The 27,316-nt window shown below is 48.2% G+C and overlaps 1 protein-coding gene across 1 annotated transcript; it reads right to left on the bottom strand.

The window, feature by feature from the left end:
* Nucleotides 1-1,198: 1,198 nt before the first annotated feature.
* Copg1 (coatomer protein complex subunit gamma 1) lies at nucleotides 1,199-26,665 on the bottom strand. Its single transcript, XM_021189929.2, has 24 exons — nucleotides 26,508-26,665; nucleotides 25,441-25,493; nucleotides 24,844-24,924; nucleotides 24,564-24,635; nucleotides 24,325-24,404; nucleotides 21,827-21,902; nucleotides 21,557-21,649; nucleotides 21,135-21,221; nucleotides 19,917-20,074; nucleotides 19,696-19,829; nucleotides 18,031-18,098; nucleotides 17,673-17,861; nucleotides 15,675-15,770; nucleotides 11,473-11,716; nucleotides 10,364-10,439; nucleotides 9,558-9,661; nucleotides 8,782-8,907; nucleotides 8,442-8,510; nucleotides 6,547-6,689; nucleotides 6,101-6,272; nucleotides 5,331-5,428; nucleotides 4,140-4,278; nucleotides 3,788-3,886; nucleotides 1,199-1,571 (listed from the first exon to the last, which is right to left on the bottom strand). Exons 1-24 carry the CDS (start codon nucleotides 26,542-26,544, stop codon nucleotides 1,441-1,443), a joined length of 2,625 nt encoding a protein of 874 aa, XP_021045588.1. The 5' UTR covers nucleotides 26,545-26,665; the 3' UTR covers nucleotides 1,199-1,440.
* Nucleotides 26,666-27,316: the final 651 nt, after the last annotated feature.

Below are 27,316 nucleotides of genomic sequence, written 5' to 3'. Positions count from 1 at the left end.
CTCAGACTGAGCACTCCTGGCCTCAGGGTCCTCCTTCCCAGGCCGGAATATGAAGCCAGGAAACCTGTCCTGCCCACCCTCGCAGGTGTAAGGCCATCTGAATTGAGACCCCTAAGGTCAGGAAGCCCCACCTGGTTCCCTTTTTAACATTTGTGTGGGGGGCGTATGTACACCCTTAAATAAGAGTGAGCAGTAACCTTCACAAAAGGAGGCTGACACACAATTTCTTTAGTGAAGTTTATTTGAATGGAATGGCTTCCCGGCTAATATCAGGCCTGGGAGTAGAAGGGGAGGGTATTAGGCAGAAAGAATAGGAGCATGAAGGTCTAAGCTGGAATGGGGCAGAGAGGCCAGGCAAGAGCAACTGCTCTGGAGTCCCCAGGAGAGGGATGAAGGTGGGGGGCAGAGGGATGTCTTTAAGGAGCAAGCCTTCAGGTCACCCACCTGAGAAAATATCCCAAATGAGAAACCTGACTCTCTATAACCTGTTAGGAAATTTCACATCACGTGACTTAGTTCACCACTGCATGTGTGACCAAGCACATGGCGGAGCCAGGACCACAGTCGTGAAATAGGCCATAGCAAAGACAGCTTAACTCCGCTCAAGTGTAGCCCGATCTCTTCAGGTTACGGGATTCGGCCGAAAGGTGCAGGCCTCTGTTCTAATGTGGACGTGTGTGTGCGTACAGTATACAGGTGTCCATGAGGTTAGGAGGCAACTATTGCAAAATGGTTCTCTCCTTCTACCCAGCGGGTAGTCCGTCCTGACAGGTACCTTTATCTGCTGAGCCATCTGAGCAGCCCCACAGGAGGTTGAGTTCTTCAAGTGTTTCCAACAGTTTGAACCACCTGATTTGAGTTTAAAGCCCAAGCCCTGAAGCATACCCTAGGATTTCTTACTCCAGCCCAAAAGGAATGCAGACCCAGAGCAGATCACGACACCCTCTAAGGACCTTAGCCCTTTGGAGACCCATCCATCTACAAATGCCTGAAGATGAGTGGCTTACCAGACCTGCTAGCTGTTGTCATTCTGCTAGCCATTAACCCCATCCTGAGCTTGGCACTGACACAGTCCCGAGGGGCTATGCACATGCTCCATTTGGTGAATGGAGGCAGGCCCTGAGCAAGAGCCTGCAGAAAAAGCAGTTATTCAAGAAATACATGCTGACTTACTACAGGGATGAGACGGTTTCTTTGGGTATAAATATTCGAGAAAGTCTGAACATTTTATTCATTTGTGACGTCTCCTTGCAGGCATGGTGACAAAATCTACCCTAGCATTCCTGAATGATAGGATGGAATTAAAAAAAAAAAAAATCTGTATTGATTCTTGATTGTTTCTTAACACAGTGGTCTGGGGAAGGGTTTCCACCCGCTTCACAGGGAAGAAGTGGCTTCGACGTAGTGTTGGACAAGCTAGGAGGAGGGCTTAGGCCACCTTTAGCCCACGGATGCCAAGATGATATCTACTGGCAGCTCCTCTGAGCTTCTGGCTGTCACCTGCATCGTCACTGTGTCCAAAAGCAGAAGCCGAGACCGCACAAGGATGTCATGACCACCCCGGAACACTCCTGGAAGTGAGAGGAAGCAGAGCTTTGTGAGGCTGAAGGAGGCTGTGCTGAGAGTGACACATGATCAAGGCAGCGCCTCCATGCTGAGGCACAGCTGGGAGGCCTGGGCGACGCTCACTGCTTCCCTAAGCTCTGGAACTTTGAAGGACATAGTGCTGCAGTAACTATCAATCACTGCAAACATCACTAACTATACATCACCTGAGCCTCCTGCCAGGCTCAAGTGAACGCTCGGGTATGCAAGGCTTATACCTCACGTTAGAGGCTCACAGACAGTGGCTGAATCTGAGAGTGCAGATGAGGGGGCGAGCCCTATAAGAAAATAAAACCACAAAGCAGGTGTCTGACAGGCCCAGGGGACTGAGTTGCTTCATCAAGGCCAGAGGGATGAGCCCTGCTGAGCACGCACTGAAGCAGAACACCTTCGCAACCATGTTTGTAAACACACCCAGCCCCCATCTCCCAAAATAACTACCACCACCCCCCCACACACACACACAAACCACCCAAGGCTCGGTGTGTCTCAACGACAGACCGCCTGCTTTGCCTAGCCTCGCCTTGTCTGACCATCAGCCCTGGAGAGGGATAAAACTCAGGTATGGTGGCTTGCTGAAGGCTGAGGCAGGGGAATTACGAGTTCCAGGAGTCAGGGTTATACATGGAGATTGTGCTGCAGAAATCTGCCTTGCCTCAATCACTGAGTTTCATTCTCAGCTCCATTCCCACAAATGTCTAGGGCAATACAAGCTTTGGCCATTTTTGAGCTAAACACAGGATAGCAAGTATTTACATATGAATTACAAAATAAGTTGCATGAAAATACTCTAGGGAAGAGAGTGGGCACAGGTGCTTCGAGAATGAAGCAGTAGTGTTCATTATATGCACCATTTAATTTTGTATGTGTTGGGAAATTTCCAAGATGAAATGTAGACAGCCATTCTTTTTTTTTAACTTATTTTTAAAAAACGTTAATGTATGTTGGTGTTTTGCATGCATGTATGTCTGTGTTGCAGACGGCACTGGGGCTAATTGTATTTGGTGTTAATTCTGTTCTCCTGAGAGAGGCTATGGACAAGGAATGAGTCAGCACTCAGGTGATTTCCTGTAATCCTTCTTCCCACCTTAATTTATAAACAAAGGCTAGAGACAGTGATTGGTCAGAGAAAGAGGGGGAAGGTGGAGCTAAAGGTTTTGGTGGAAAAGAGAGGGAGAGGGAGAGGGAGAGGGAGAGGGAGAGGGAGAGGATGACTGAGGAGGATGAAGAAGGAAAGTAGAGCAGAAGCACCTGGCCTGGAGAAACGGCAAGTTATAAGGGGTTCCTTATATGGGGAAGATGCTAGTGTAGTGGTAGATCTGCCCAATCTAGGCGCACAGCATGTATTCAAAATAATTGTGTTTTCATTACCTGGGCTTACTATGGCTGGAGATTTACTGCAACATGTCTGTGTGAAGGTGTTGGATCCAGGGGAATTGGAATTACATACAGACAGTTGTCAACTATGGGTATTGGGAATTTTGTTTTGCTTTGCTTAGGTTTTTCTGAAGACTGTCTCAATATGTAGCCCTTAGCTTTAACTTACACAAAAGTTCCTGTTTCTGTCTCTCAAATGCTGAAATTACAGAGTGAGTTACCAGGCCAGGCCCCACACCCACTCTTCTAATAAACAACAACAAAAACAAACCCATAAAGTTGATACTTAGATAAAGGGACATCAGACAAGTCACTGAAAAAGAAATGAGGGGCTGGAGAGATGGCTCAGCAGTTAAGAGCACTGACTGGTCTTCTAAAGATCCTGAGTTCAAATCCCAGCAGCCCCATGGTGGCTCACAACCATCCGTAATGAGATCTGACGCCCTCTTCTAGAGTGTCTGAAGACAGCTACAGTGTACTCACATATAATAAACAAATCTTTAAAAAAATATGAATAGAAGACACTTCATTCAAAATGAAAAAACTACCTTGAAACTGCATTGGGGTCTGGGGAGATGGCATTTGGATCCCCAGCCTTAGACCATGGAACTGCTGCTTTCAGATGACCAGAGAAAAGCTGAGTCACCATGCCACACCCTCTGCAACCAGTCCCATGGGATAAAGGACAAGGCCTCGCCAGGACTATGAGAGCACACAGGCGTTGCTGTGGGGGAAGTTGGATGGTGGCAGACAAAACCCAGGGGCACTCCCACCGGGAAGCTCCTCAAACCACAGACTTTCTTACCAGCTAGCAGCAGCGTGTGAGTGTTCTTGTTTTCTGGCACTTTGTCTGACCTCTCACAAGGATGCATTCCCAAGAACTTCACAATATTGCCCACAGCCTCTGCAGGGAAAAATCCCAGCAACATTAAGCCACAGGTGTATGAGTATTTGTGTGTTTTTGTTGGGTGCTAGTCAAATCCTGGGCCTAACACATTAAGCATGCACTTCCCACCCCCCACCCCAACCCCTCTGAAGAGGCCAGCCCAGTCAGTCCCAAGCTAGGTATCCCTTATTGCTCTGGATTCTTGGTGGGAAACAGGGAGGCACATTGGCCAGCCATAGTATAGTAAGAGATGATGTCAGCAGCATTTTACCTTCAAGTGTCTTGATAGTAGACAGAGTGAATGTTTCCTCCTTCTCAAACTCATCCCCGACCTCATCCCAGGCTGCCTCAAAGTTCACTTTCATGACTTTTTGGATGTGATCAGCCACAGTAACTTCTAGATCCTCCAGCTAGAGAAATGGAGACTTGGTTAGACTTTAGGAGAGACTTCCCGTTCCACATTTCTAGACCTCCCCTCTGAACTCATCTCCTTATCCCTTCCTTCCTGTAGCTCACTTAGCAGATACCTGCCACTGTGGGGACATGGTGGGCTTCAGGACACAGAGCAAGCCCGAGGTACCCAATATAAGTGGCACTGCTTCATCCGACAACAGTCATTTCTCCAGCAGATTCTGTACTTCAACTGTGTCCTCTAGGCCCAAAATAGACGGAACCCTATTGTCATCTCAGCTGTGAATGTAACATAACACTCCCATTCAGTCAGCCTGCACTGGCAGTGTCCACGCAACAAATTCTTTTTTCATTCTTCCAACAGATCTTCACAGAAAACTGTTCTTGCAGGTGTTTACAGGGCATATATACAGCAACCAATGTAGTGAAAGGCAAGCCCTAGCTATAGCTCCTGGGAGAAGAGGTCTTAAGGCATTTCCTGCCTCAGTCATTTTGGCTCAGGAATGGCCATCTCTACTTTGGTCCTTATTCTATACAAGTGTGAATGTCAGATGCATGCTAGTGACTAAGGAACTGTGGCCCAGCAGAGCAAAGGGGCCCAATTATCTAGAAAGCAACATTATAAGAGCAATTCAAGTCTTAAAAATCTTGCTTTCCTTTTGAGCCAATTAAGAATTATCCTAAGAAAAATAATCAGAAATGTGCTGGGCATGGAGGTGCATGCCTTTAACACCAGAACTCAGGAGGCAAAGGCAGGCAGATCTTCAAAGTGAGTCCAGGACAGCAAGGGTTCTGTTATACAGAAAAACCCCATCTTGAATCGTCCCNCCCCCCCCCCCACACACGCACAAAAAATCAGAAATGTATTTGTAAAAATCTGTACACATGTCTGTGAACCACAATCGTGCAGTACTTGCAGAGGCCCAAAAAGGGCATCAGATCCCCTAGAAGTGAAGTTACAGACAGTTCATTACTATGAGGGTGCTAGGAATTGAACTTGAGTCCTCTAACTGCTGATGCGTCTCTTCAGTCCCAGACATGATCCTCTTACCACATACTCATCCTCATAGCCTTCTTCATCCATTTCTCCCGTGTTGGGGTCACAGTCCTTAACAGTGAACTTCATCACACAGCTGAACGTGCATGCCACTGTGGGGAAGAAGGGTTGGATGAAGAGCAGGTGGCCATGACCTGCCCTTCAGGCAGCATTAATAACAGCTAACATGCTATCAACCCCAGCATGCCGGGCAAAGAAGGCACCACCTTAGAAAAGAAAAGCTGGTGATACCACTGGAGAAGTGAATTTGAGATGTCTGGTCGTTTGTGCCAGTCTCTGAGGAATACTGTGCTACAGTAAGAGTACTTGTCTGAAGACCAAACGGGCCTTGATTCTAAAGTTACAACCAACCTAACTGAGGCTCAGCTTCTTCAACTTATTAATAGGCAGTACTTAGCCTCATAGAGTTGCTGTGAGAAAGAAATAAGATAATATATGAAAAGAACTTGGGCCTATGCAATTCTTTTTTTTTTTTTTTTTTTTGGTTTTTCGAGACAGGGTTTCTCTGTATAGCCCTGGCTGTCCTGGAACTCACTTGGTAGACCAGGCTGGCCNTAGCCCTGGCTGTCCTGGAACTCACTTGGTAGACCAGGCTGGCCTCGAACTCAGAAATCCGCCTGCCTCTGCCTCCCGAGTGCTGGGATTAAAGGCCTGTGCCACCAGGCCCGGCGGGCCTATGCAATTCTTATACCTTAATCAGAGTTTCTGTGTTATCCTTAATGCATGGACTCCCATGAAGTGTGAATGGTATCTACAGAGCTCACCAGCTGTGGGGTCTTCAGTGGGCAGAGCTACTAGTGTGTAGCAGGTCCCAGGCTGGTTGTAGGGCAAGCTCCGCACAGGCACATAGGAGAGCACTTCATATGCCTCAGTGGGTTCCATCTGCACTGTGACATTCTCCAGAGTCTGGTCATTGAGAGTGTTTGTGCAGTCAAACTGGATAAGGTGGAGTGGGGTTCAGATGTTGCTATATGGGAAGAGTTAGGATGTACAGCCCCCCCCCCCCCCAACACACACACCATGCCCCTGCCTAAGCCCTCTGCCTGGTTGAACATTCGCAGGCTAAATAAGTCCTGGACAAGGAGAGATGAGACACAGCAATCAAGTTACCACCCCCCACCCCCCCTCCCCGCAAGCCCTAAAGGACTCATCAGACCTGGGATTGCCCCTGGGCACAGGTACCAGTTGGGTTTCAGGTTGCCCTGCTTACCTGGAACACCAAGTGACCAGAGAAGGTGTGTTTGGTGCAGCGGATGACATACTCAGTCTCGGACTCGGTGAGGGCCACTGGCTCAGGAGAGGACTTGAAGAGAGGCCCTAGCCCCTGGAACTCAGGCACCGCTGCTAACTGCTCTGAAAGCCACGGGCCACATTCACTTGGTTTCTGGATCTCCACACCAATTTGTGTTGGTTTCTAGTAAAACCCTCAGGTCCCATACCCTCCCTGAGAGGAAGACACTTGCATGTCTAACTGGCTGCTTGCTCTTTGTCAGCATGTTCCATTATAACTCATGAGGCTCTGGTTCAAGTTGTATAACCCTCCGGGAAGATCCACTGTTTCTTACTCGAGATGTCTGAAGCAATTCACTAAGTGGGAAACCCCAATGTCTCAGGCCTAATCCATCTGAAGATCCTCACCTTTAGTTCATTACTGATTCTCTCTCTCTATCTGTCTGTCTGTCTGTCTCCTGTCAAGATTAGAGCGGACAGCTGTCAGCTGTCTGACACGAGTTTTAGGAGCTGAATGTAGGCCCTCTGAGAGAGCAGCATGTGCACTTAGCTGCTGAGCCTTCTCCTCAGCCCTCAACAAGGACTCTTAAAGATGTGAAGCTTAGGAAAGGACTGCAAGGATGAGCTGCTTCCTTTAGAAACACAGCCTGGGGCTGGAGACGTGGCTCAGAGGTTAAGAGTCCAGAGGTCCTGAGTTCAATACCCAGCAATCAACCGAATGGTGGCTCATAACCATCTATAATGAAATCTGATGGCCTCTTCTGTCCTGCAGTCATATATACAGGCAGAACAATGTATACATAATCTTTTTTTTTTTTTCCCCCTTTTTCTTCTCTGGAAGGCCTAACTCTGGAGTCTAGGCTACCTTCAACCTTGTGATCCTTCTGCCTCAGCTTGCTGAGTCTTGAGATCAGAAGTGAGTGCTATTATGCCCAATGAAGAGCTACTTCAGAATGTGCAGAAACACCAGACATGGTAGCACAGACTTTTAACCCCAATTACTCAGAAGACCACAGCAAAAGGATCCAACTCAAGGCTGCTTGTGGTACAAAGGGAACTCAAGGCTACGTGTGTGCCTCATTAAGATGGCTCAGCATCACAAAGACAACAGGGCTATATATAGTCCAGTGCTAGGGGACTTGCACCCAGCATGCTTGGGGTGCTAGGTTAAACTGTAGCACTAAAAAATGAGTGAGTAAACTAACTAACTAACTAAAACAGACTTCTTTGGGAACCTTTAGTAACCTGTGGGTAAGACTCTTCTCTATGCATCATGGCATGTCCTAGCCCTGCGTCACCATGCCTGAACCAGGCTAATGCTAGTATTCTGATAGGCTGAAAGCAGAATACAGTTGAAGATAAAGCTAGGTGTCTGTAAAAGATGTCCACCTCTACCAGCTTCAGACAATGATCTTTCCTGATCCTAGGCAAGATTTCTCTCTGGTGGTCACTCGTCAGCTATGTTAGTCACAAGGCTTGATGAACTGTTACAGCAGCAACAGGGAACAGATACAGGACAAGAGGATTAGAGATAGGCTGAGCTCAAGTTCCTGGACACACAGTCTTTAAGTTTCAAATATAGTGTTTTAAGAGTAGACAAAGCTTATAAGGCAACATGGACTGCACACATAAAGAACCAAAAGCACAGCACAGGGTCTCCGAATGCCAGCTAAGCTCCATCAGGTCATGAGCACTCAGAGTCAAACGAGAAAGAAACTGGCCTTCTCTATCCCCCGGCTCTCTTTAAAAGTCCTTTGTGCTGGGCTGAAATGCAGGGCACCAACCACGCAGGCCAGCATCTACCACTGAGGCATGCACCATCAGCAGCTGGCAGGCTCTGAAGTCACAACTACTGACCATAATGACATGACTCACCTTGGAAAATCTCCTGCCGTGTGGCTGCTACCTTCTCCGGCTGTTTGACTGCTGCGGTGGCGGTACTTTCTGCAAGAGCAAGCACACCTGGTGTGGTAACCCACAGCTCTAGTCACAGGCAGCATGGTGCTGCAGAGCCCATGCTATTACTTGGGGGTTGTAAACGTCAACTCTCCTGAGAGAGAAGCATGCAAGGAAAAGAGCAAGCTGTCAGCATGGCTGTCCATACCGACTAGGGGCAAGGGGGCAAGGGCTACTCCCTGTGCAGTACACCAGCCTATCCTTGTACACTCTATAGTCCAGGGAAACAGATGGGCCCTGGGGAAGAAAAGGGCCTTACCTGGTCTCTGCTCTGCCATAGGCGTGGTGGCCAGAGGCACAGACTTGAGGTCAAACGGCTTCTCTGATGGTTCGAGCGTGTACTGCTGCAGGGCTTTCTCCAGACCAGGGATGGACACGGTCAGACCTAAAGCCAGTAGAGTTATTCTGCCTGGCCGGCATGACAAAGAGGCATGGCGTGCCTAGGGAGGACAGAGGCCGGGGACCCCTACCATGACTGGTGGATATGCTGATACTGACATAGTCATGGAACCTGCGAGCTCTACTCCCTCCCTGTCCTCTTCCTCCTTCCACAGGGTTGGCAGGTAGGTAAATACGAAATAAGTTTAAGTGCTGGTACGAAGACAGAAGCCAACATACCAGGCTTAAAGATTTTTATTAATGACTGTTTTGTACTCTGGACATTGACCTGAGGGGATTGTCATGAATTCCAGGCCAGCTTAAGCTACATAATGAGGTAACTATCTCAAAAAAAAAAAAAAAAAAAAACACGGAAGTTTTGGACTGAGGATACAGCATGGTGGTGGAGACTTGCCAAACGTATGCAAGTCCTGAGTTCAAACCAGAGTAACACACAAGGAGCACTTAATTTACTTGGCTATTTCCATTGACTGGATCAAGCCATGTGGCCCTGGGTCTTCTGAGGTTATGGCAATCCAAGAGACTGCTATACAACTCCAGAGAAGCATGAATGGTCTTGGGTGTTTTGGCTCAGGGACAGCACACCTGCTCTAAGGCCACAGGAAGGGAAGGTCCTGGTCACCAGGGACGCCTTACCATTTAGGATGTAACCTGCGTTGAGAGCCTTCTGCCTCTGCTCCAGAACGTTCAGATAGAAGGTGGCTCTGTCTCTCACTTCATTGTCGTCGTCCATCACACACCTGCAGTCAGGACACAAGGCACTCCTGACTGAGCCTAGCCAGTGGGGCTGAGGGACCCTGCAGGACTGTATGGGGATGGCAGGGCAAGGCAGAGCTCTTAAAGCTCAACAGTAAGCTGGGCATGGTGGCGCATGCCTTTAATACCAGCAATTGGGAGGCAGAGGCAGGTGAATTTCTGAGTTTGAGGCCAGCCTGGTCTACAGAGTGAGTTCCAGGACAGCCAGGGCTATGGGCTATATAGAGAAACTCTGTCTCGAAAAAACAAACCAAAAAGCTCAACAGTATAACATACAAGGGGCTGAAGGGGCTGATGCAGCTCAGTGGTTGCGCAGCTCTCTAGTAACGATCTCACCCAGCCATACCCTTGAGCTCAGAGGAGTACACGTCTGGACTCAGCAGGCACTAAACACCACACAAAGTGCACAAATATACACGCAGGCAAAACGCCCTCACAAATAAGATAAACATAATCAAATCATCATCGGATGGGGTGCCTTGCACCTTTGATTCCAGCACTTGGGAGTCAAAGGCAGGAGGATGTCTGTGAGTTTGAGGCCATCATGGTCTACAGAGACAATTCCAGGCTGGCCATGGCTATATAGAGAAATCCCACCTTGATGACTAGATTTTTGAATAAAAGGCAGACTGGACCCAAGGGAACACTGCTATGCACTCGGGCTATGCTTCTGGGCTGAGACTCACCTCTTCAGCAACACCAAGATACTCGGCAACATCTCTTCGTTCTGGGCTCCAAACTTAGCCAGAGCACTTACTGCACCTAGTTCCAAGGTAAATATGACTCACCCGCAGTCCTCGGCCCACTGCCAGAGTGCTGAGGCTACCCACCAATGTTCAGAGTGGGAATCCATGCAGAAGAGCTGGGGGTGGCACCGCTGACACAATCGCAGAACAGATCCCATGTAATCCTAGTGGGTCTCGGTGCTACCCAGGCCTCTAATCCCTCTTCCAGTCACTGGAGAAAGGGTGACACACACGTGGCTCCTGTTCTAGGGCTCTAGGGGCAACTTTCAAATGAGTAAGGCGACACACACTATCAACACTACTTCTGAGCAGCTTCCTTTGTAGCTAAGCCTGAGAGTAAAACATGAAAAAATAAACCATCACTTATGATTAACTACTAAAAGAAAATTTGCCTACAAGGGCATAGAAGTAAAAATGGAAAATAAGATGAAATTACAAACAAGATGGTAGGGCTGGAGAGATGGCTCAGTGGTTAAGAGCAATGGTTGCTTATTCTTCCAGAGGTCCTGAGTTCAATTCCCAGCAACCACATGGTAGCTCACAACCATCTGTAATGGGATCTGATGCCCTCTTCTGGTGTGTCTGAAGACAGCTATAGTATACTCATATAAATGAAATAAATCTTTAAAAAACAAACAAACAAAAAAACAAGATGGTAGACTGTTAGATGACTGACTTATAAAAGAAGATAAATCTTGTGGTGTGTGTTATCTCTCCAGGTATGGTGGTACATCCTTAGGATTCAGCACACAGAAGGCTGAAGCAGTACGATTTCAAGTATGAGCCAGCTTGGCTATAGAATAAGACCCTATCTCAAAAAATAAAAACAAAAAACTCTTAAGTACAAATATACAATGAAATTTAAAAAAAATTAAATTGTAAAAAATCATTTATCCATTTGGCATCTAAAATCCTTCTGACAATGTAAAAAACAGCTTATGAGGCCATGTCCCCAGTGTGCTTGTCCCCCTGGGAGCTTAGGTCCTGTTGCTGGGCAAATTCACTGCCAAAAGAGCTAAGAGGCCAGGATCACCCCAGCTCAGATATACCTGCCCGAACCTCTTCATGCTCCAGGACCACACGGTTGTAGATGAAGCGAATGTACTTGGACGGGTTGTTGGTCTTGGGCCCCTCCTGGCCCAGCAGGTGCAGGATTCGGGTGGCTAGCACAGTGAACTCGCAGTCCTCAATGAACTCGCACAGGTGTGACAATCCTGTCTCCTTGCTCTCTGAGTTCTCCTCAATGATGCTGATGATGCAGTCCACAATGGCACGCTTGTACTCAAAGCCGCCCTGCAGAGAGAAGGGTCTAGCTGAGCAAAGAGCTCACATCCTCTGGAGACCAGCGGAGGCCCAGAGCCTGGGCAGGCCCAGGGACAACCCTCCATAGGTAGCCTGGAGGCAGGAACCTCGGTTCCTGTCTCTTTGTTGAATAAAACAAAAGGCTTGGCCTTCCAATTCTAACACGAGAAAGATGAATGGAAACATTTTAGACCCCATTTCCTCGGCTGAGTGTAACAACATTACATTAGTGAACTGTTGTGTGCCATTTAAGCTGGCTGTGGAGGAAGGGAAGGGATGCTCCCTAACCCTGTCCTGGCCTCACACCCAAGCATGTTTTGTCTTCCAAGAGCCCCTGTCCAGGGATGACTGTCATCTGTCCTGTGGTAAAAGGAAAGGAGAACAGCAGTACAGTCCAAGAGTGCCAACTGCACCTTTGGGGACCGCAGAGTAAATCATGTGAAGTAAAGCCCATGCCTCTGAGGATAGCTAAGCAAAGCACTCCCAAAGCAAAAGACTCCCTTCAGCTCATCTCAGTGTAAAAACATGTGTGGTGGGAACGGCCAACTGCAAGTCTCAGCTAGCAGGAGACAGGGTCAGCAAGGGTCTCCAATGACTCCTCCTTCCCCCAGGCTTTCCCACTTACTCCTGTGGGATACAGTGAATGCTCTTATGTCCTACTGGCTACCTGCAGTTTATTGCTCTCTTCCTTTACTCCTGCGTGCTATAGACCTAACAGACCCACTGACGTGAAACAGAAGGCTCAGCTATGGGAGATTATTCTCCACACAGAACGGAGATATGAAAAAACTGGAGTGGGTAGCACACAAGGCTGGGAAAACAATATGGTGACTCCTCACAACACCAAGGACAGAATTATCTGATCAGTAACTCCGTTTCTCGGGATCAGCAACAGAACAGATTGCAGAAGCACCTGTCACAGGGACGACAGCATGGTGTTCACAAAATGAAGCCTGTTCACTAAAGGAATACTAAGCATTGAAAAGCAGGAAATCCTGATACATGCTATGATATAGATGAAACCTGAGAGTGTAAGCAAAATAAAGGAGACAGAAAAAGATGAGCACTTCACCATTTCCCTCAACTAAGATAACTGCAGCAGTCAGATCATAAACATAGAGGACAAGTGTGAGTATAAAATCTCTGAGAAAAACTAAGAGGTTGGGCTGCTAAAAGCACGTTTCCAGAAAGAGGGCTGTGGTTTGATTGCCAGCAGCCGCAGTTTGACTCCCAAGCACCCGTAACAGAGCTCCATGGGATCTCTCGCCTTCTGACTTCTGAAGGCACCAAGCATGCACATGGTATGTATACATACATACATACATACATACATACATACATACATACAGCCAGACACTGACATATAAATACAATGGATAAATCTAACTGAAAAAAAAACAAACAAACAAAAACAAAAGTCTGGAGGGGGCTGTAGAGACAGCTTAGTGGTTAAGAGTACCAGTTCTTCTTCCAGAGTAGAGGACTGAAGTTCCCAGCACCCCCATCCGGCAGCACACAGATGCCAGTAACTCCAGTTCCAGCGGACCTAACGCCCACTCTGCTCTGCATAGCTGCATAGACACTGTACTTACACACACACACACACACACACACACACACACACACAGATAAAATACATTTTTAAAAAAATGTAAAAATTGGGGGCTAGAGAGATGGCTCAGTGGTTAAGAACATTGACTGCTCTTCCAGAGGTCCTGAGTTCAATTCCCAGCAAGCACATGGTGGCTCACAACCATCTATAATGGGATCTGATGCCCTGTCCTGGTGTGTCTCACATACCTAAAATAAATAAATCAAGAAAACTTAAAAACTACAAAGTTTTGATGAGCTAAACATAGTTGTGCATGTCTGTAATTCCATCTCCCATGCACAGACTCCAACACCCCTCACATATAGAAATAGAGTTAAGAAAAAGGTTCCAGATCAGGGTAGAATCTAGGTCAGTGGTACAAGGCCCTGACCTGATCCTGGCATTCTTCCCATCCACCTCTGTGGGTGGGATAGCACATGAGTGGCTGGCTGGGCTGCTGCTGAGGCCCGCCATCCAGCCCATGGGTGTTCGTGACCATGCACTGGAGTGTGTAGACTCAGAGCACACCTTCTCTCCTGTTCTGGCTTTCTTTCTGCTTTCAGTGTCAGGAATCAAGTGCCTTATATCCATCTCTCTGGCCCCTCATTTCACCTTTCGTGTGTCTGCCTTACAGGTTATTCTGAAGAACAAATAAGGTGAGATCTGAGCCAGGCATGGCCCATACCTGTAATTCCAGCACTCAAGTTACTGAGGCAGGACAATCCTAAATTCACGGTCAGCCGGGACTACATAGGGAGAACTAATATCAAGGGGAAAAGGGAAACAAGGTGCTGTGTGCTCAGTGTGCGACCACAGTGAGTGAGGTACCAGGCTATAAACCCCCAAACGCTGCTTCATTCTCACTGCTGCAGGCAGCATGACAGATGTCAGCAGGAGCAAGGCAAGTTCTCAGGTCTGAGTGCTCCAGCCCCTCAGGGAGGGCCATTCATAACCTTCACTGCTACAGAAAGCATGTAACATTCTGGGAGGCAGCCAGAAAGCTCACAAAGCCTGGGCTTTTTCAGTGAGAGAAACTTGTGCTTTTGGGCCAGAGGCACCTGAGCTCAGATACCACAAAATGTTCTACTTGTTTTCAGAATTACCTGGGAGGCAGGTCATTCCATTCAAGTCACACTTAGCCTCGTGTTCCAGTTTTTTTAGATGGGTCCAGTGTATCCCAGGTTAACCTTAAAATCACTATGTAGCCAAGGATGGCACCTTGAGCTCTGAACCTTGTTTCTGCTTTCCAATTGCTATGATGTACAATACAGGTATGGGAAGTGCAGGTACATACCACCTATCCAGTTTATACAGTGCTGGAGCCAAGTCAGGGCTTTGAGCATGCTAGGCAAGCATCCTACAGTTGAACTACTCCTTCAGTTCCCAGAATCCTTTTTACTTTTTTCTTTTTAAAAATGTGTGTGTGTGTCTATGTGAGGATATGTGCACAGAAGTACAGGTACTCAGAGAGGCTAGGATATGGTGCTGAATTTCCTATAGCTGGAGTTAAAAACAGTTATCAACTGCTAAATATGAGTCCAAAGTTTGATTCTCTGCAAGAGCAGTATGCACTCCTAAACTTTCTCCAGACCCTTTTAAAAGAAAAACAAACAAACAAAACAAACAAACAAAAAACTAACACGTACACACATACTTATCATTTTGTGTGTATGTTTTAAAATGTGTGTGAATACAGGGCTATATATCTCAAGTCACAAACATGGACAGGAGGTCAACTTTTAGGAGTTGTTTCTCTCCTTCCAGCATGGAATCCAGGGATTGAAATCAAGTCATTAGGTTTGTTTAGTAAGCCTCCAGACTGCTGGGATTCAAGGTAGGCACCACTATGCCCAGTGGAAGTTCATTTCTTACAGATATGCATTATGGAGGCAGAGACAAGTGGATCTGTCAGTTCAAGGCTAGCCTGGTCTATAGAGTAAGTTCCAGGACAGCCAGATCTATTCAGAGATCCTGTCACAAAACTAAAACAAACAAACAAACCAACAAAAACCTGGCACCCATGTTGTGTTTTCAGCCCTAGTTTTCCAAGCGCTGCTGACTGACATGTAGCATCACCCTGCGCCAGACTTCATAACAGAACCCATGCCCCACCTCTCTGCATAAGCACTGCCTTGGGGCACCTGCTGGACCTGTTGCCATGCTGGTGAGTCACACATCACTACTGTAATTATGACAGCGGCTGCTGTTGATTCGTCTGTGCACGGAGTCCAAAGTGCCGCAGGCGCGGAAACAAGCTGTTTAACAGTGTTCTGAGCTTAACACCAAGAGACGGGTTTGGCAGTCAGACCATTCTTTGCACCAACAGAATGTGTAGGACCCCAGCGGCCCCTCCCTTACCTCTTCCCTTAGCATGGTGAACAGGAAGTTCATAAGCACAGCATGCTTTCGAGGATACTTCTGGCACAGGGCGCTGATGGCCTGGACAACCACCACCTGGGATAGAGAGACCTGAGTGAGTGGCAGTCCCTGACAGTCCTGGGGACTTGCTCACTAAATGCCACAAAGTCCCTCCTTAGGCAAGACATGCCCTGGGCTCAATGTAAGATGAAACCAGGAGGAACACTTCTCCATGCTGGGGCACAAGTCCTGAACCCACCTAAGGCAGGGGAACATGGCAGTCTTTGCAGACTAAGTGTGGTTCAGTCTCCAAGCCCTGTCTGGCCTGCTTCTCCCGTCTTTCCCGTTTTCACCTGACATTCCATTCTGCTCTCTTCCTGAAGTCTCTTTGGCATTCCTACTTCTTCCCTCTGCTCTCCCCTCCCTTGTCTTTCACTGATTCAAGTCCTCTGTGGCTCTCACATCACCCCTCTTGTAGGCTCCTAAGCCAGTTCATCTTCTGAGATCCAAGTCTCCTCAAACGCATCCTCCACTGTCCAGAAGGGTTAGGTTATTCTCATATGCAAATCTTACCACATGGCCTTCATATAACCCACAGGCAGAGCAGGTTTCTGCCCAGTTTGTACAACCCACACTCTAGAATTTATCCTGCTGAATTAAAAACTGCTCCTACCATTATCTGCTGACAGAAACTCTGCAGTGGCAGATTTCATGACTCCACTTATATAACAATGAAATAATCTAACTATGCAAAATAAGAATAGATTAGCGACTGTCAAGAATCAGGGGTGAGGGGCTAGGAAAGGAGAGCTTGAGTGCTGACGAGTGATGATAAGTCTGCCTGTGGTGGCGATTCTGAAATGTATCACACATGCATCTTGTAACCAAAGACATTGAAGTAAGCTCTCTAGATTATACAACGGCTGGTGTCCTCATTAACTATGACTGTGCTGGATATGAGTACTAGAGCTGAGAGACATGCCCAGGGCTTTCCTCTTATTTATTTAGTTACAACCTCCCATGGGTTATTTTAAAAAAATATTTTTAAAAAATATGTTGGGTGGTGGTACAAGCTTTTAATCCCAGCAATCAGGAGGCAGAGACATGCAGATTTCTGTGTTCAAGGCCAGCCTGGTCAACAGAGTGAATGCCAGGACAGTCAAGGCTACAAAGAGTAACTCTGTCTTTAAAAAAATAGAAAAAGAAAAAAGAAAGAAAGAGTAATAGAAGCCAGATACAGTGGCATACATCTATGATTTCGGCATTTGGGAGACGGTAGGAGGATTACTCCAAGGTTAACACTAGCCTGTATTCTACTGAGTTTTAAGTCACCCTGTTTAGAAAAACCAAAAACAACGACAATAAGGACAACAAAAGGCAGGTAGGGTACTACATATCAGTAATCCTAGTAGTAATGAAGGCGCTCAAGCAGAATACTGAATTCAAGGCCGAATGAGCTACATAGGGAGACCCTGTCTTGATTTGAAAAATAGAAAAGATATGTTCCAAACCACCATCCTTCCGAACAACTTTTTTACAATTAGAACTTTATCATGAGTTGTAAGTCAGTAAACAACCGTAGCCTGTTCTGACCTCAGCACTTTTACCTGATCCCCTGATGGCTTGTCTCCTGCCCTTTCTCCCTGGCTCACACTGCCTTCCTCCCCAGCAGCTGCTACTTCAGGTCCAGCTCCTCACTGCATCTCAGGCCACTGCTCATTTACATGTTAAAGCTTACTCTCCCAACAGATAGCTCCTACCTGCCCCATCTACTGCTGCCCCACTTCTGAAACTCTAGCGCAGACGGCAAGAACTCAATAAAAATGGCAAGAATGAATAAACAACAAACAATAAACCCCTTCCTGGCTAAAAGGTACTGTATTTAAGGTTCAAAGGGACAGAGGATCAAAGACCGGGAGGAAGGACCCAGAGCATGGACAGCAAGCTCAGAACATCTCCCTTGTCTTGGGGACTGCAGGCTGTGAGGGTACTGGGTACCTTGAACTCATCTGAGATCTCGGACATGAAGGAAGAAATCTGCTTCATGAGGCGGTCAATGCTGCTCTCACTCCCCGTCTTGAGCAGGGTGGTGATGGCCAATGTGGCGATGCTCCGGTTTGAGTCTGTAACCAGGTTTTCCAGGTCTAGATTGCAGGCAGTCACCGCTGAGGGGTGCTTCATAGCCACCTGCAGAGGGAGGACGGACACTGGGTAGACCCAATTCTGTCATTTCACCTATAGGGTAGGCCTGGCCAGAGGTCCTTTGGGGACCATGTCTACCCACCTCCCAGTACATTCAGGGGGAGAGGACACCAGCTAGACTAGCCTGCCCCCCTCCTCTCCACTCAACTCTTACCTTATTGAGGGTGCGCACAGCAGCATAGCGAAGTGCAGCCTTGGGTGAGCTACAGAAAAGCTGGAGCACTGCAGGGAGGAAGACACATGTCACCAGGCTGCCCTTGATGCCAGGCAATGGAATGTCAGTGGAATACCTGGGGTGCCCAGGAAATAGCATGGGATCGAGGTGAACAAGCTCTTGGGCTAGTCACACAGAAGCCTTCTGCTTAGCAGAAGCCAGTAGAACTGCCTGAACCTTGTCAGCAAGGGCCCCGTGGGAGTCAATGGCCGTCATAGACTAAGCACCTGCCGAGTGCTAGGCCCTCACTGAGTGGATGCTGTGTCTGTCTGATTCTCTGAACTCCCAGCGAACAGCGGCAAAGAACCTCAAGTGACTTTCAGTAGCAGCTACCCGACAGAAACAGGGTTAAGTCACGGGCTGTCCACATCTGCAGCCCACTTAGCCACCTCTCTATGTTCATAGGACCCAGTGGGACATACCTCAGCACCAAGCTAGAGGGCTAAATCCTCTCTCAAAGAGCAAATTGATTTCTCTCTGGATCAGTGCTAAAGAGTTGACCCCTGCTGTGTATATTAGGGACTACACTATTCCCTCAGCCTGCCTGCCCAAAGCTCACAGCTAAAGTCTATGTTCCAGTATAGTCTTGAATGGGACTGTATTCTAGAATATCAGAATCCCTTTCCTTATTGCTTAGCTTTTATTCTCCTACTTATTTATTTATTTATTTATTTATTTATTTATTTATTTATTATTTTGGAACTATTTATTTATTTATTTATTTATTATTTTGGAACTAACATTTTTCCTAAAAAAGATGGATGATATATCTCTTAAAACCTCTACTTCTTATCTTTCATTTTCTGGAAATATGAGGCTATCATAGGAGTACATTAGTCTCTATAGTCAGAGAGTGAATGCATGTTTGTTTGTTCCCAAGGAGGGAGGGAAACTACTTCCACAATTGAACCCATCTTCCTACCAGTTTAGTATCACCACTGTGGGGACCTCTAGAACAGTCCAGTCATTACAACTCTTACTTTGTTGCCTCTGGGCGTGTCCTAAGTTAGTTATTCATCCCTCTCTCCTCCTCGTTCAACCCTATGTAGACCCTTCTTGACCTCTCAGCATAGCTACTGTTCTGCAGCAGCTCTTTAGCTTTTCAAGCCCCGGGTGCATATCCTCTACTCCCTACCAATGCCAGCATCTGGCAGGAGGACAGGCACTGCTCTGCTGGGTAGAGCAGAAAACAACTGAAAGCTGTTGGCTTCTCCTTAGTAACACACAGATTGCATCCATACTTGTTTGTCACACCACTGAGTAGCCTGTGCAGATCCCACCTGTACCACCTACAGCAAGAGGGCCTTTTGTGTTTCAGAATGGAAGTGAGACCTGGCGAGGAAAGTCAGACAGAGGGCAGTTGTGGTGAGTCCAGCTGGGAGCTCCTGTGCTGCCCCATGAGCAAGCACCCTGCTTTACAGGTCCTGGGCCCCACCCCGAGTCCTCCTCTGGAACCGGCTGCCCTGGCAGTGCCTCACCAGCACTGAGATGGAACTGAAAGCATCCCTCTGTTAAAGCAACACCTGCATCAGCCCTGCATCATGGCCTATCTGGAGATCTCTGGCTCAGGGCCTGTGCCCAGCAAGGAAGGGGATATACAGAGACCTGACACAGCAGGGGCCAGCTCTTTGGCACTGCAGTCTGGCAGGTTGACAATGGCCGAGGCAGCTTCATACACCACCATCTCATGCTTGTTACGCAGGCAGCTCTCGATGAAGTCAAACAGCGGGCTGTCACGGCTACAAAAGAACAAAGCAACAAGAAGTTGGGGACAGTCCAGCAGTGCAGATGGCATCATCTAGCTGGCAGGAGACCAGCATCCTCACCTGCCATCTTCTTCCTCTAGTTGCTTGCTGGCCACTCGGATCATCATGCAGTAGGCAAAGGGGGACTTGAGGCCGTGCCGGGTGAACTTACTGATCATCTTGCTCACGGCCAGTCGGTCATTCTTCCGCACATGGTACAGAAGTCCGAGGGCATGGTACTACAAGACAGAGGCAGCATGGGAGACAGATACACAGCCCTGGGAAGGGCACTCTGTCTCTCTAGCTTCACCCTTCTTGTTTAAGAAAAGCACAGCACTCACATCTACACAGAGGGGCTGAAACAACTCCCAAGCACTCCACGGAACCAACTCCAGTGTCGTGCTCAACACACCACATACATGATGTTCTCATTTGCACCAGAGTTTTGGACCCTGCAGGTATCCTGACCATGTGAGAGAAGACACCAGAAAAAGAGCTGCAGCAGACAGCTAGGGCAAGACCTGAACATAGCCCCGTGGGACACAGGACACAAACCCAACACCCAAAGGACTGGCCTGCTTATTTGTCCCACTGTGGCCAAGCTGGCTTTGGAGGTCTAGAAGCCCAGAAATAGCACTTTTAGAAATGTAAGTTACCAAGGTCACTTCCCATTCATCCTGTTCATTCTTCGTCAAGTGGCATGTGAGGGCCAAGGTATGGCAGGTGTGTGCTTTCCATGTGGTAAGAGCCTCTGACCCTTAGAGGTGTATACTAAAGCATCATTACTGACCCCAAAGACATGATCCACACAGAGTGAGGAGAACAACAATCACTGAGGGAAAGGGACAAGCTGCTTTCCCATCCCTCATTGTGTATGTCTTCTCATTTAACCCCTGCTCTTCCAACTTTCCAGAGAAATTGAGGCTCAGAGAGAGGCATATCAGGTTTAGGTTACAGAGGAAAGTTTCTCAGATGGAAACCCCATGTCACTGACAGAACCAGCTCAGCAATGGTTTGGACTGTGGCGGCCATCGGCCTACCTGGGCCGGGTGGGTTGTAACAGCCTGTATTCCAAAACATCCCCATCTACCGTTCAATATACTTGGTTATGTCAGCAGCGTCCAGTGAGAAACCCTTCCTCCACACCCATGTGCCGCCCTGGCTGCTTCTCTCCAAGTCCCCATCTCTCACACCCAGTGACAAAATAAGAGCCTGTCCTGGCCAGAGGCCACCGGAACTTGTGGAGGTTGGACAATGACAGTGTGCTGTGCCCCTGCTTGTTTTCAGTGTCCCTCTCACCTGTACCATGATGTTGTCACTGGACGCCGCCTCCTGGGCCTCATTCACCCAGCGCTTGACCACATCGAAGCTGCACTTCAGCAGGTGCTGCGGGCAGGGGGACTTGTTAAAGGGTTAAAAGGAAAGGTGCCCTTCTTGTCACACCCCTGTCGTCTCTCATATTCAGTCAGGTCCTCCTCGCTATCCAGAGCCCAAGACCATGGATGGATAGCCAGCCAGCTGTCACCCTCACTCCCCCCCTGCCTGGCAGCTTTCCTGTCTGATGCCAGTCCTGACAATCTACCATGTAAGGGGCGAGTCAAAGCCACTCACCCCAGCTCTTCCCAATGGACCCAGAGTGTCTGATTCCCCTCTGACAACGGCCTCAGCCATTTTATTCTACCTTCAACCCACCCTTGCAGGCCCCAGTCACAGCTATGTACCAGGGAAGACACGAGGGCGGAGCTAGAGACACTGGGAACCTTGTCCACAATCGCTTGTTTCATGTAGCGTTCAACAGCTTGCAGCATGGTACTCTGTGGTGGGAGAAGCAGGCTCAGACGTGGAAGCAATGGGGTGCAGAGCAAAGCAAACATTTCAGAAGCTCCTACTGAGTCGCTCCCACCCTGCTCCTCTACTTGATTCAGATAGCTGCAGACAACCTAGAGTATGCTCGAGAGCCTGGGAAGCGGGTAGAGGATGGAAGGACTCACGTCAGTGATCTGGCAGAGGGCACGGACAGCAGGACCACGGTAATTATCCTCTTTCCCAGTCATGTCTTTTGTCAGGCTGCCGGGGAAAGGAGGCATCATTGACATGCAGGGGTCACAGGCCATCCTTCTTCTCCAGTCCACACCACCACACCAGTGATGTGACCACCACACCAGTGATGTGACCACCACACCAGTGATGTGACCACCGCACCAGTGATGTGACCACCACACCAGTCTGCCAGCTACTGCTCCTTCTGTTCTCACCCCTCCAAGCCAAACAGCAGCTCCAGGGAGTTTGACGGAATTCAAAACAGAGCCAGGCATAATGGGACTACATGCTTGCAATCCCAGCACTCAGGGGCAAAGGCAGGAGGATCGCCATCAGCTCAAGGCTTCAGCAGCAGCAGACAGAGCAGCTTCTCAGTGAGCTGGGCTTTCCTCTGCAGGCCTCTCACCTGCCATTGCTCAGTCTGGACCTTTCTCCTTCCCAATCCAGATCATTCTGGAGATCTGTCCTAATCCAAAGTCAAGCTGTTGTCTGAAGGAACTCTGGCCAGCTTGAGCATGGCGAGCACATCTCTGGCAGCCCTGACCCTTCTCCCCCATTCCTCTGCCTTGTTAAAAACTGTTAGATCACATTCCTAAAGCTATCTGCCAAGGACCATTCCTTATTAGGCACTTCCTCCTCCTGAGGCTGACTACCTAGGTCCAGCAATCAAAAGCCCACTTTGGCTCACCTAATTAACATGTCTAATTATAATTAAATACCTCCTCCTAACACTGTCCCCCACTTTTACCTTTATTACTATTTACCTATTGGCCAAGTCTCTCTCCTCTATCCAGAGGCAGTCCTTTGTCGCACTCCAGGGCAACCATTCCTGCCCCTTCTCCCTTGTTCCTTCCCCTTCTTCCTCATCCTCTGTCTGTCTCTTATTCCCTTTCCTTTGTCCTTCTGGAGCAAATAAATCTCCTTTGTGCTCAGAATTTGGTCTTCTGGGTCCTTCTGTTCTGCTTTCACAGTGTATTACAGTTCCATAAACCATGTTAGAGCTCAGCTGCCTGGTTATTTGCTGGTAAATCCTGAGGTTACAGAGGCTATGAGTTATATAACAGTTTCCTCTAGGACTGAAGCATTCCATCCTGACAGGAAGCCTCTTAAGCTGGAAAGTGAACAACTCAACAATAGATTCAGGGAGTCCCTGAAACTGACCAGATTTGCAAGGGCCCCTCTCTGCCAGAGTAAGCTATAAAAGCTGAAGTGTCTCTCAAACTAAGAGCTAAGCTACACAGAAGAACCTCAAAGCAGACAAGATGCTTGGGAGAAGTAGAAACCAGCCGAGCTGGAAGAGGTTTAGGTCAGCTGAGGCTCCTGGGAAGGACCCTGCTGAGCTGTGCAGTGAACTCCAGGGTCCCAGCTTTGTGACCTGTCACCCATGCTGAAGGTGGGCTTTGATGATGCAGCTATCTGAGTCACTTCTGCTCTAAGTAAACCCTCACCCACACTTCTGTAAGTAACCCCAATAAAAGTCATGGTTCATCAAACCAGACTTCAGTGGTATCCATACTATGGTCTGTCACGGGTTCCCTATTTGGGGGTGAGTAGATGTGTGTGTTTGTCTCCCCAGGAAAAGTTTTGTCACACAACACCATAGCTTTCTTGTTTGCAACCATACTCACAAAACCATATATGGACTGATAAAGACATTCAGTATCACCTTTCTAAAAAATGTTTAAACATACTTGTACTATTTTTATAATGTGTATCTGTCTGCATGTGGGTATGTATACATGAGTGCAGGTGCCCTCCAACACAGCAGAGCTCTCTGTAGCCGGAGTAACAGACGGGTTTACGCCTCCTGTTGTAGGTGCTAGAAAAGCAGCCAGAGATCTTAACCCCTGAGCCATCTCTCCAGCCCTAGGAAATATCAATGCCCCTGACTCTGGTTGTATGGACCCTCTCCTCGGATAGCAATGTCAAGAAGAAATAGAAGAACTGGGCTGGGGGCAGGGGTGTTACGTGGTTTTGTTTTATTTTATTTCTTGGAGACATATTGCTGTGTAGCCCAGGCAGGTTCAAACTGGCAGCTATCCTCCTGTTTCTCTCAAATGCTGAGATTACAGGTGTGCAGCACCAGGTCTAGCTGTGACTCCCAGTTCTCCAGGACACGGAGTATATATTAGTGACATCTGTCCCTAAATTACTCAGCCAAGTGCAGAAACCAGTACTGGCCAGTAGACTAGCTCATTAACTTCCTGCACCCCGTTTTTCTTTTCCTTAGCACTGTCTAAAGACTTTTGAAAGCTCCATTCTGGTTGTATTGTCTAAGGAGGAGGAAGGGAAGCAAGGCCAAGGACGTGAGAAAGCAGCAGACCGTTCTAGAGGCTGGCATGGGGTGGGCTAGGAGGAAAGGGCACAGGACAGATGTCAAAAGTCTCTTGGCTGTACATGTCTCTGTCAATGGATCCCACCAGAGGAGCCACCCCTGCCCAAGACATGCCTGCTCGTCACAATGATGACATCCTCAGCGATGCAGGACATCTCCTTGATGGTCAAATAGCACATGCGGCGGAGTGTAGGCTGAAAAAGGCATGGAGAAGACCCGATCAGCTTGGCGGAAGAGGATTAGAGTCCGGAGAAGCCTGATTTTGTGGATGGCAGTCTATACTGACAGGCAGTCCTCCCGCCCCACTGTGACAGGTGTCACAATTGCAGAAACGCACAGATTGGTGTACTTACATCATTGGACTGGAAGAGCTTGGTCATGGCAAAGAAAGCCTCAGTTGCTTCCGTGGTCCCCAGGTGCTCCCCCTGTGGAAATCAGGAAAGCCAAAGGTTTGGACAGGAAGTCAGCAGGCTAGACCTTTGGAGCATGCAGGCACTTGAGCACAGGCAACAAATGAGAGCTGAAAACTTAAGCGGACCCAGGACTAGACTGTTGGTTCCAATCACAGAGCTGCCAAAAGCATAAGGGTACATCTCCATGTACACAACGTCCCCTGTACTCCCTGCTTGTTACCTGGTTTATGAGGTAAAGGATCTTGGTGAGGATGTGGGCACATTTCCGGGGGTTGATGGGGGTTTCATTAAAGACCCGAGCCTGTGAAGAAGCAACCATTACCTCTAGCCTTGTACACTTCCCTTCCACAACTCAGTTCATGAAGGGCCTAGAGAACCACAGAGTATGGATTAACTCAGTCCACATAAATGCATTCTCAAGTGGGAAGAGTTTATTTATTTATTTAAGATTTTATTTAATTTAAGTATGAGTACACTGTCACGCCTTCAGACACACCAGAAGAGGACATTTGATCCCATTTTAGATGGTTGTGAGCCACCATGTGGTTGCTGGGAATTAAACTCAGGATCTCTGAAGAGCAGCCAGTGCTCTTAACCGCTGAGCCATCTCTCCAGCTCCCAAGAGTTTATTTTTCTTAACTTATTTACTAACCATACCAGAAGTCTTCGCTTGTGCTGCCCTAATACTAGCAAATATAATTAATAAAGTCCCCTCTTCCTGGGCCCAGGCTTTATAAATCAGCACTCTATGAATATTAGTATCTGACAGCAGGGCTGGCAAGTATCCCTGACCAGACCCAGGCATGGTGGCACTTGCCTCTTGGAGTACTGCACTCTTCTCCAGGTGCTGGAGGGGGTTGGAGCCTCCGCCTACAGTGGACAGAGAAGACTGATTACAGGTTGTGATCTTGAATGAATTGCTTTCCTTCTTCTTTCTCTGCTGAGACAGACTCTCATGTATCCCATGCTAGCATTCAACTCAAAATGTAGCGGAGGTTGGCTCTTGTGCATCTGATCTTCTCACCTCGGCCTCCTGGTTTATGTGGTGCTGTGGATCACACACAGGGCTTCACGCATGCTAGGCAAGCACTCTACCAACTGAGTTACAGCCCCAAACTGTGACCCTAAACCTCAAGATTCTGCCAAGCAAGGGGAAGAGAGAAGGAAGTCTCTATCATCTACCAGAGCCTGTCAAGGTTCTCTCACAGTCACCTAGCATTCTTTCTGTGCCTTTTAGGGTCCAACAATTGGCATTGATCTATGCAACTTAAATGAATCTATGTGCCAGAGACAACCAACACTAACTAACCTGTGACTGAGTTTCCCTGACAGCAGATATTCCATTAAAAAAATTATTCATGTGATTATCTGGTTACTGACTGGGCCCTACACTACATGTCCATCCTAACATTCCTACTGCAGGCATCTAGTGCCGAACTTGCTTTAGCTACTGCAATATTAAGATCAGTGAGGTGCCTGATGTTCAGTACTTGTAGTTTACTGAATGAATGAAACGGTCAGGGTTATTAACTGCAGGACTGGTTACACACAGATAGGCAAAGAACCATCGCAGCAAATACCAAGAGGTCGGGTGAAATTCAAGGGAGCATACAGCCTGGGAACCTCCTCTGACAAGATGGGGAAACTGAGGCCCAGAGAGGAGTGTCACCCGCACAAGGTCACGCAGCAATCCTGGCCAGAGCTGGCGAAGGCAAACAGCACGTTTCCATCCGAGAACAGCTACGGATGGATCTGCGCACAAGCCCCTGCCCCTCTTGGGCCTCGGATCTGGTTCTGACAGACGCCCGGAAGAAGGAAGCCTAGGAAGGTCCCGTGAACCCCTACAAGGATCTGGCCTCCCCTGCCCTTTCAAGGGTCCCTCACCAGACTCCTCGTCCTTCTTGTCGAATTTCTTCAACATGGTGTCAGCGGTAGCTCCACGCAGCAGGAAGATGCTCAGAGTAGCGGTGAGAACAGCTTCTCCCTGCGGCTTCCGTACTCCCGCCCGCCACGTCGCCCTGAGCACTGCACTATGGACTGCGCCTGCGCCTGCGCACTCTGTCGTCTGCGCCTGCGCACAACCGCGCCCACCTTTTCCGTTGCCCGTCCCGAGATTGCCGAAACCTGAGTGGAGGAGGGCGGAAGGGGAGGGGCGAGACCCAGGGGTGGGCGTGGCTAGACAGTGGGGGCGGAGCCTAGGCCTGCGGTTGCGGGTGCTCCGCTTCTGCGCCCCTGTGTGTTCCTGTGGCTGCTGTGTTTGCAGTTGCCCCTGACTGAATTTAAAGGGCATTCTGATGGGAGAGATGCATGCAGCACACTGACCCCGTACATGTTCCCTGCTACTCTTTATTGACATTTTCCGGAAGTCTCGCTACTAGGTTATTTTTCCGCCGCCGGTGAAATGAGCCAGTTCAAGTCAGGTTAGACTATTCTAAAGGCAAATTTATTAAGAAGCTGCTCTCGAACAAGTTCACTGGTCCCAAGGATTGAGGCCAGAAGAGTCACCATGATGGGGATGGTGGTGAGGGGGATAGGGCACCTGCTGCTAGCTAAGGAACCGATTCCATCCGAGTCTGACTTTGTAAGGCAATGGATATTAGAGTTATGTTCATTTGTGCTTTAAAATTGAGATAAAACTGGACATGGCGAGTAATTTCAACACTCATGAGGCAGAGAAAGGAGGATGAGAAGTT

This window comes from Mus pahari, chromosome 2 (genome assembly GCF_900095145.1).
Source record: "Mus pahari chromosome 2, PAHARI_EIJ_v1.1, whole genome shotgun sequence".
Lineage (NCBI taxonomy): Eukaryota > Metazoa > Chordata > Mammalia > Rodentia > Muridae > Mus > Mus pahari.
This window is presented reverse-complemented; position numbering and strand designations above follow the sequence as displayed.

Excerpts from the sequence above, each read along its gene's own strand:
- Copg1 (XM_021189929.2), bottom strand. The coding sequence starts at position 26,544 with ATGTTGAAGAAATTCGACAAGAAGGACGAGGAGTCTG. Across the intron at positions 9,662-10,363 it reads ATCTTGGTGTTGCTGAAGAG|GTGTGTGATGGACGACGACA; the intron begins GTGAGTCTCAGC and ends TCCTGACTGCAG. Across the intron at positions 6,273-6,546 it reads CTGGTCACTTGGTGTTCCAG|TTTGACTGCACAAACACTCT; the intron begins GTAAGCAGGGCA and ends CACCTTATCCAG.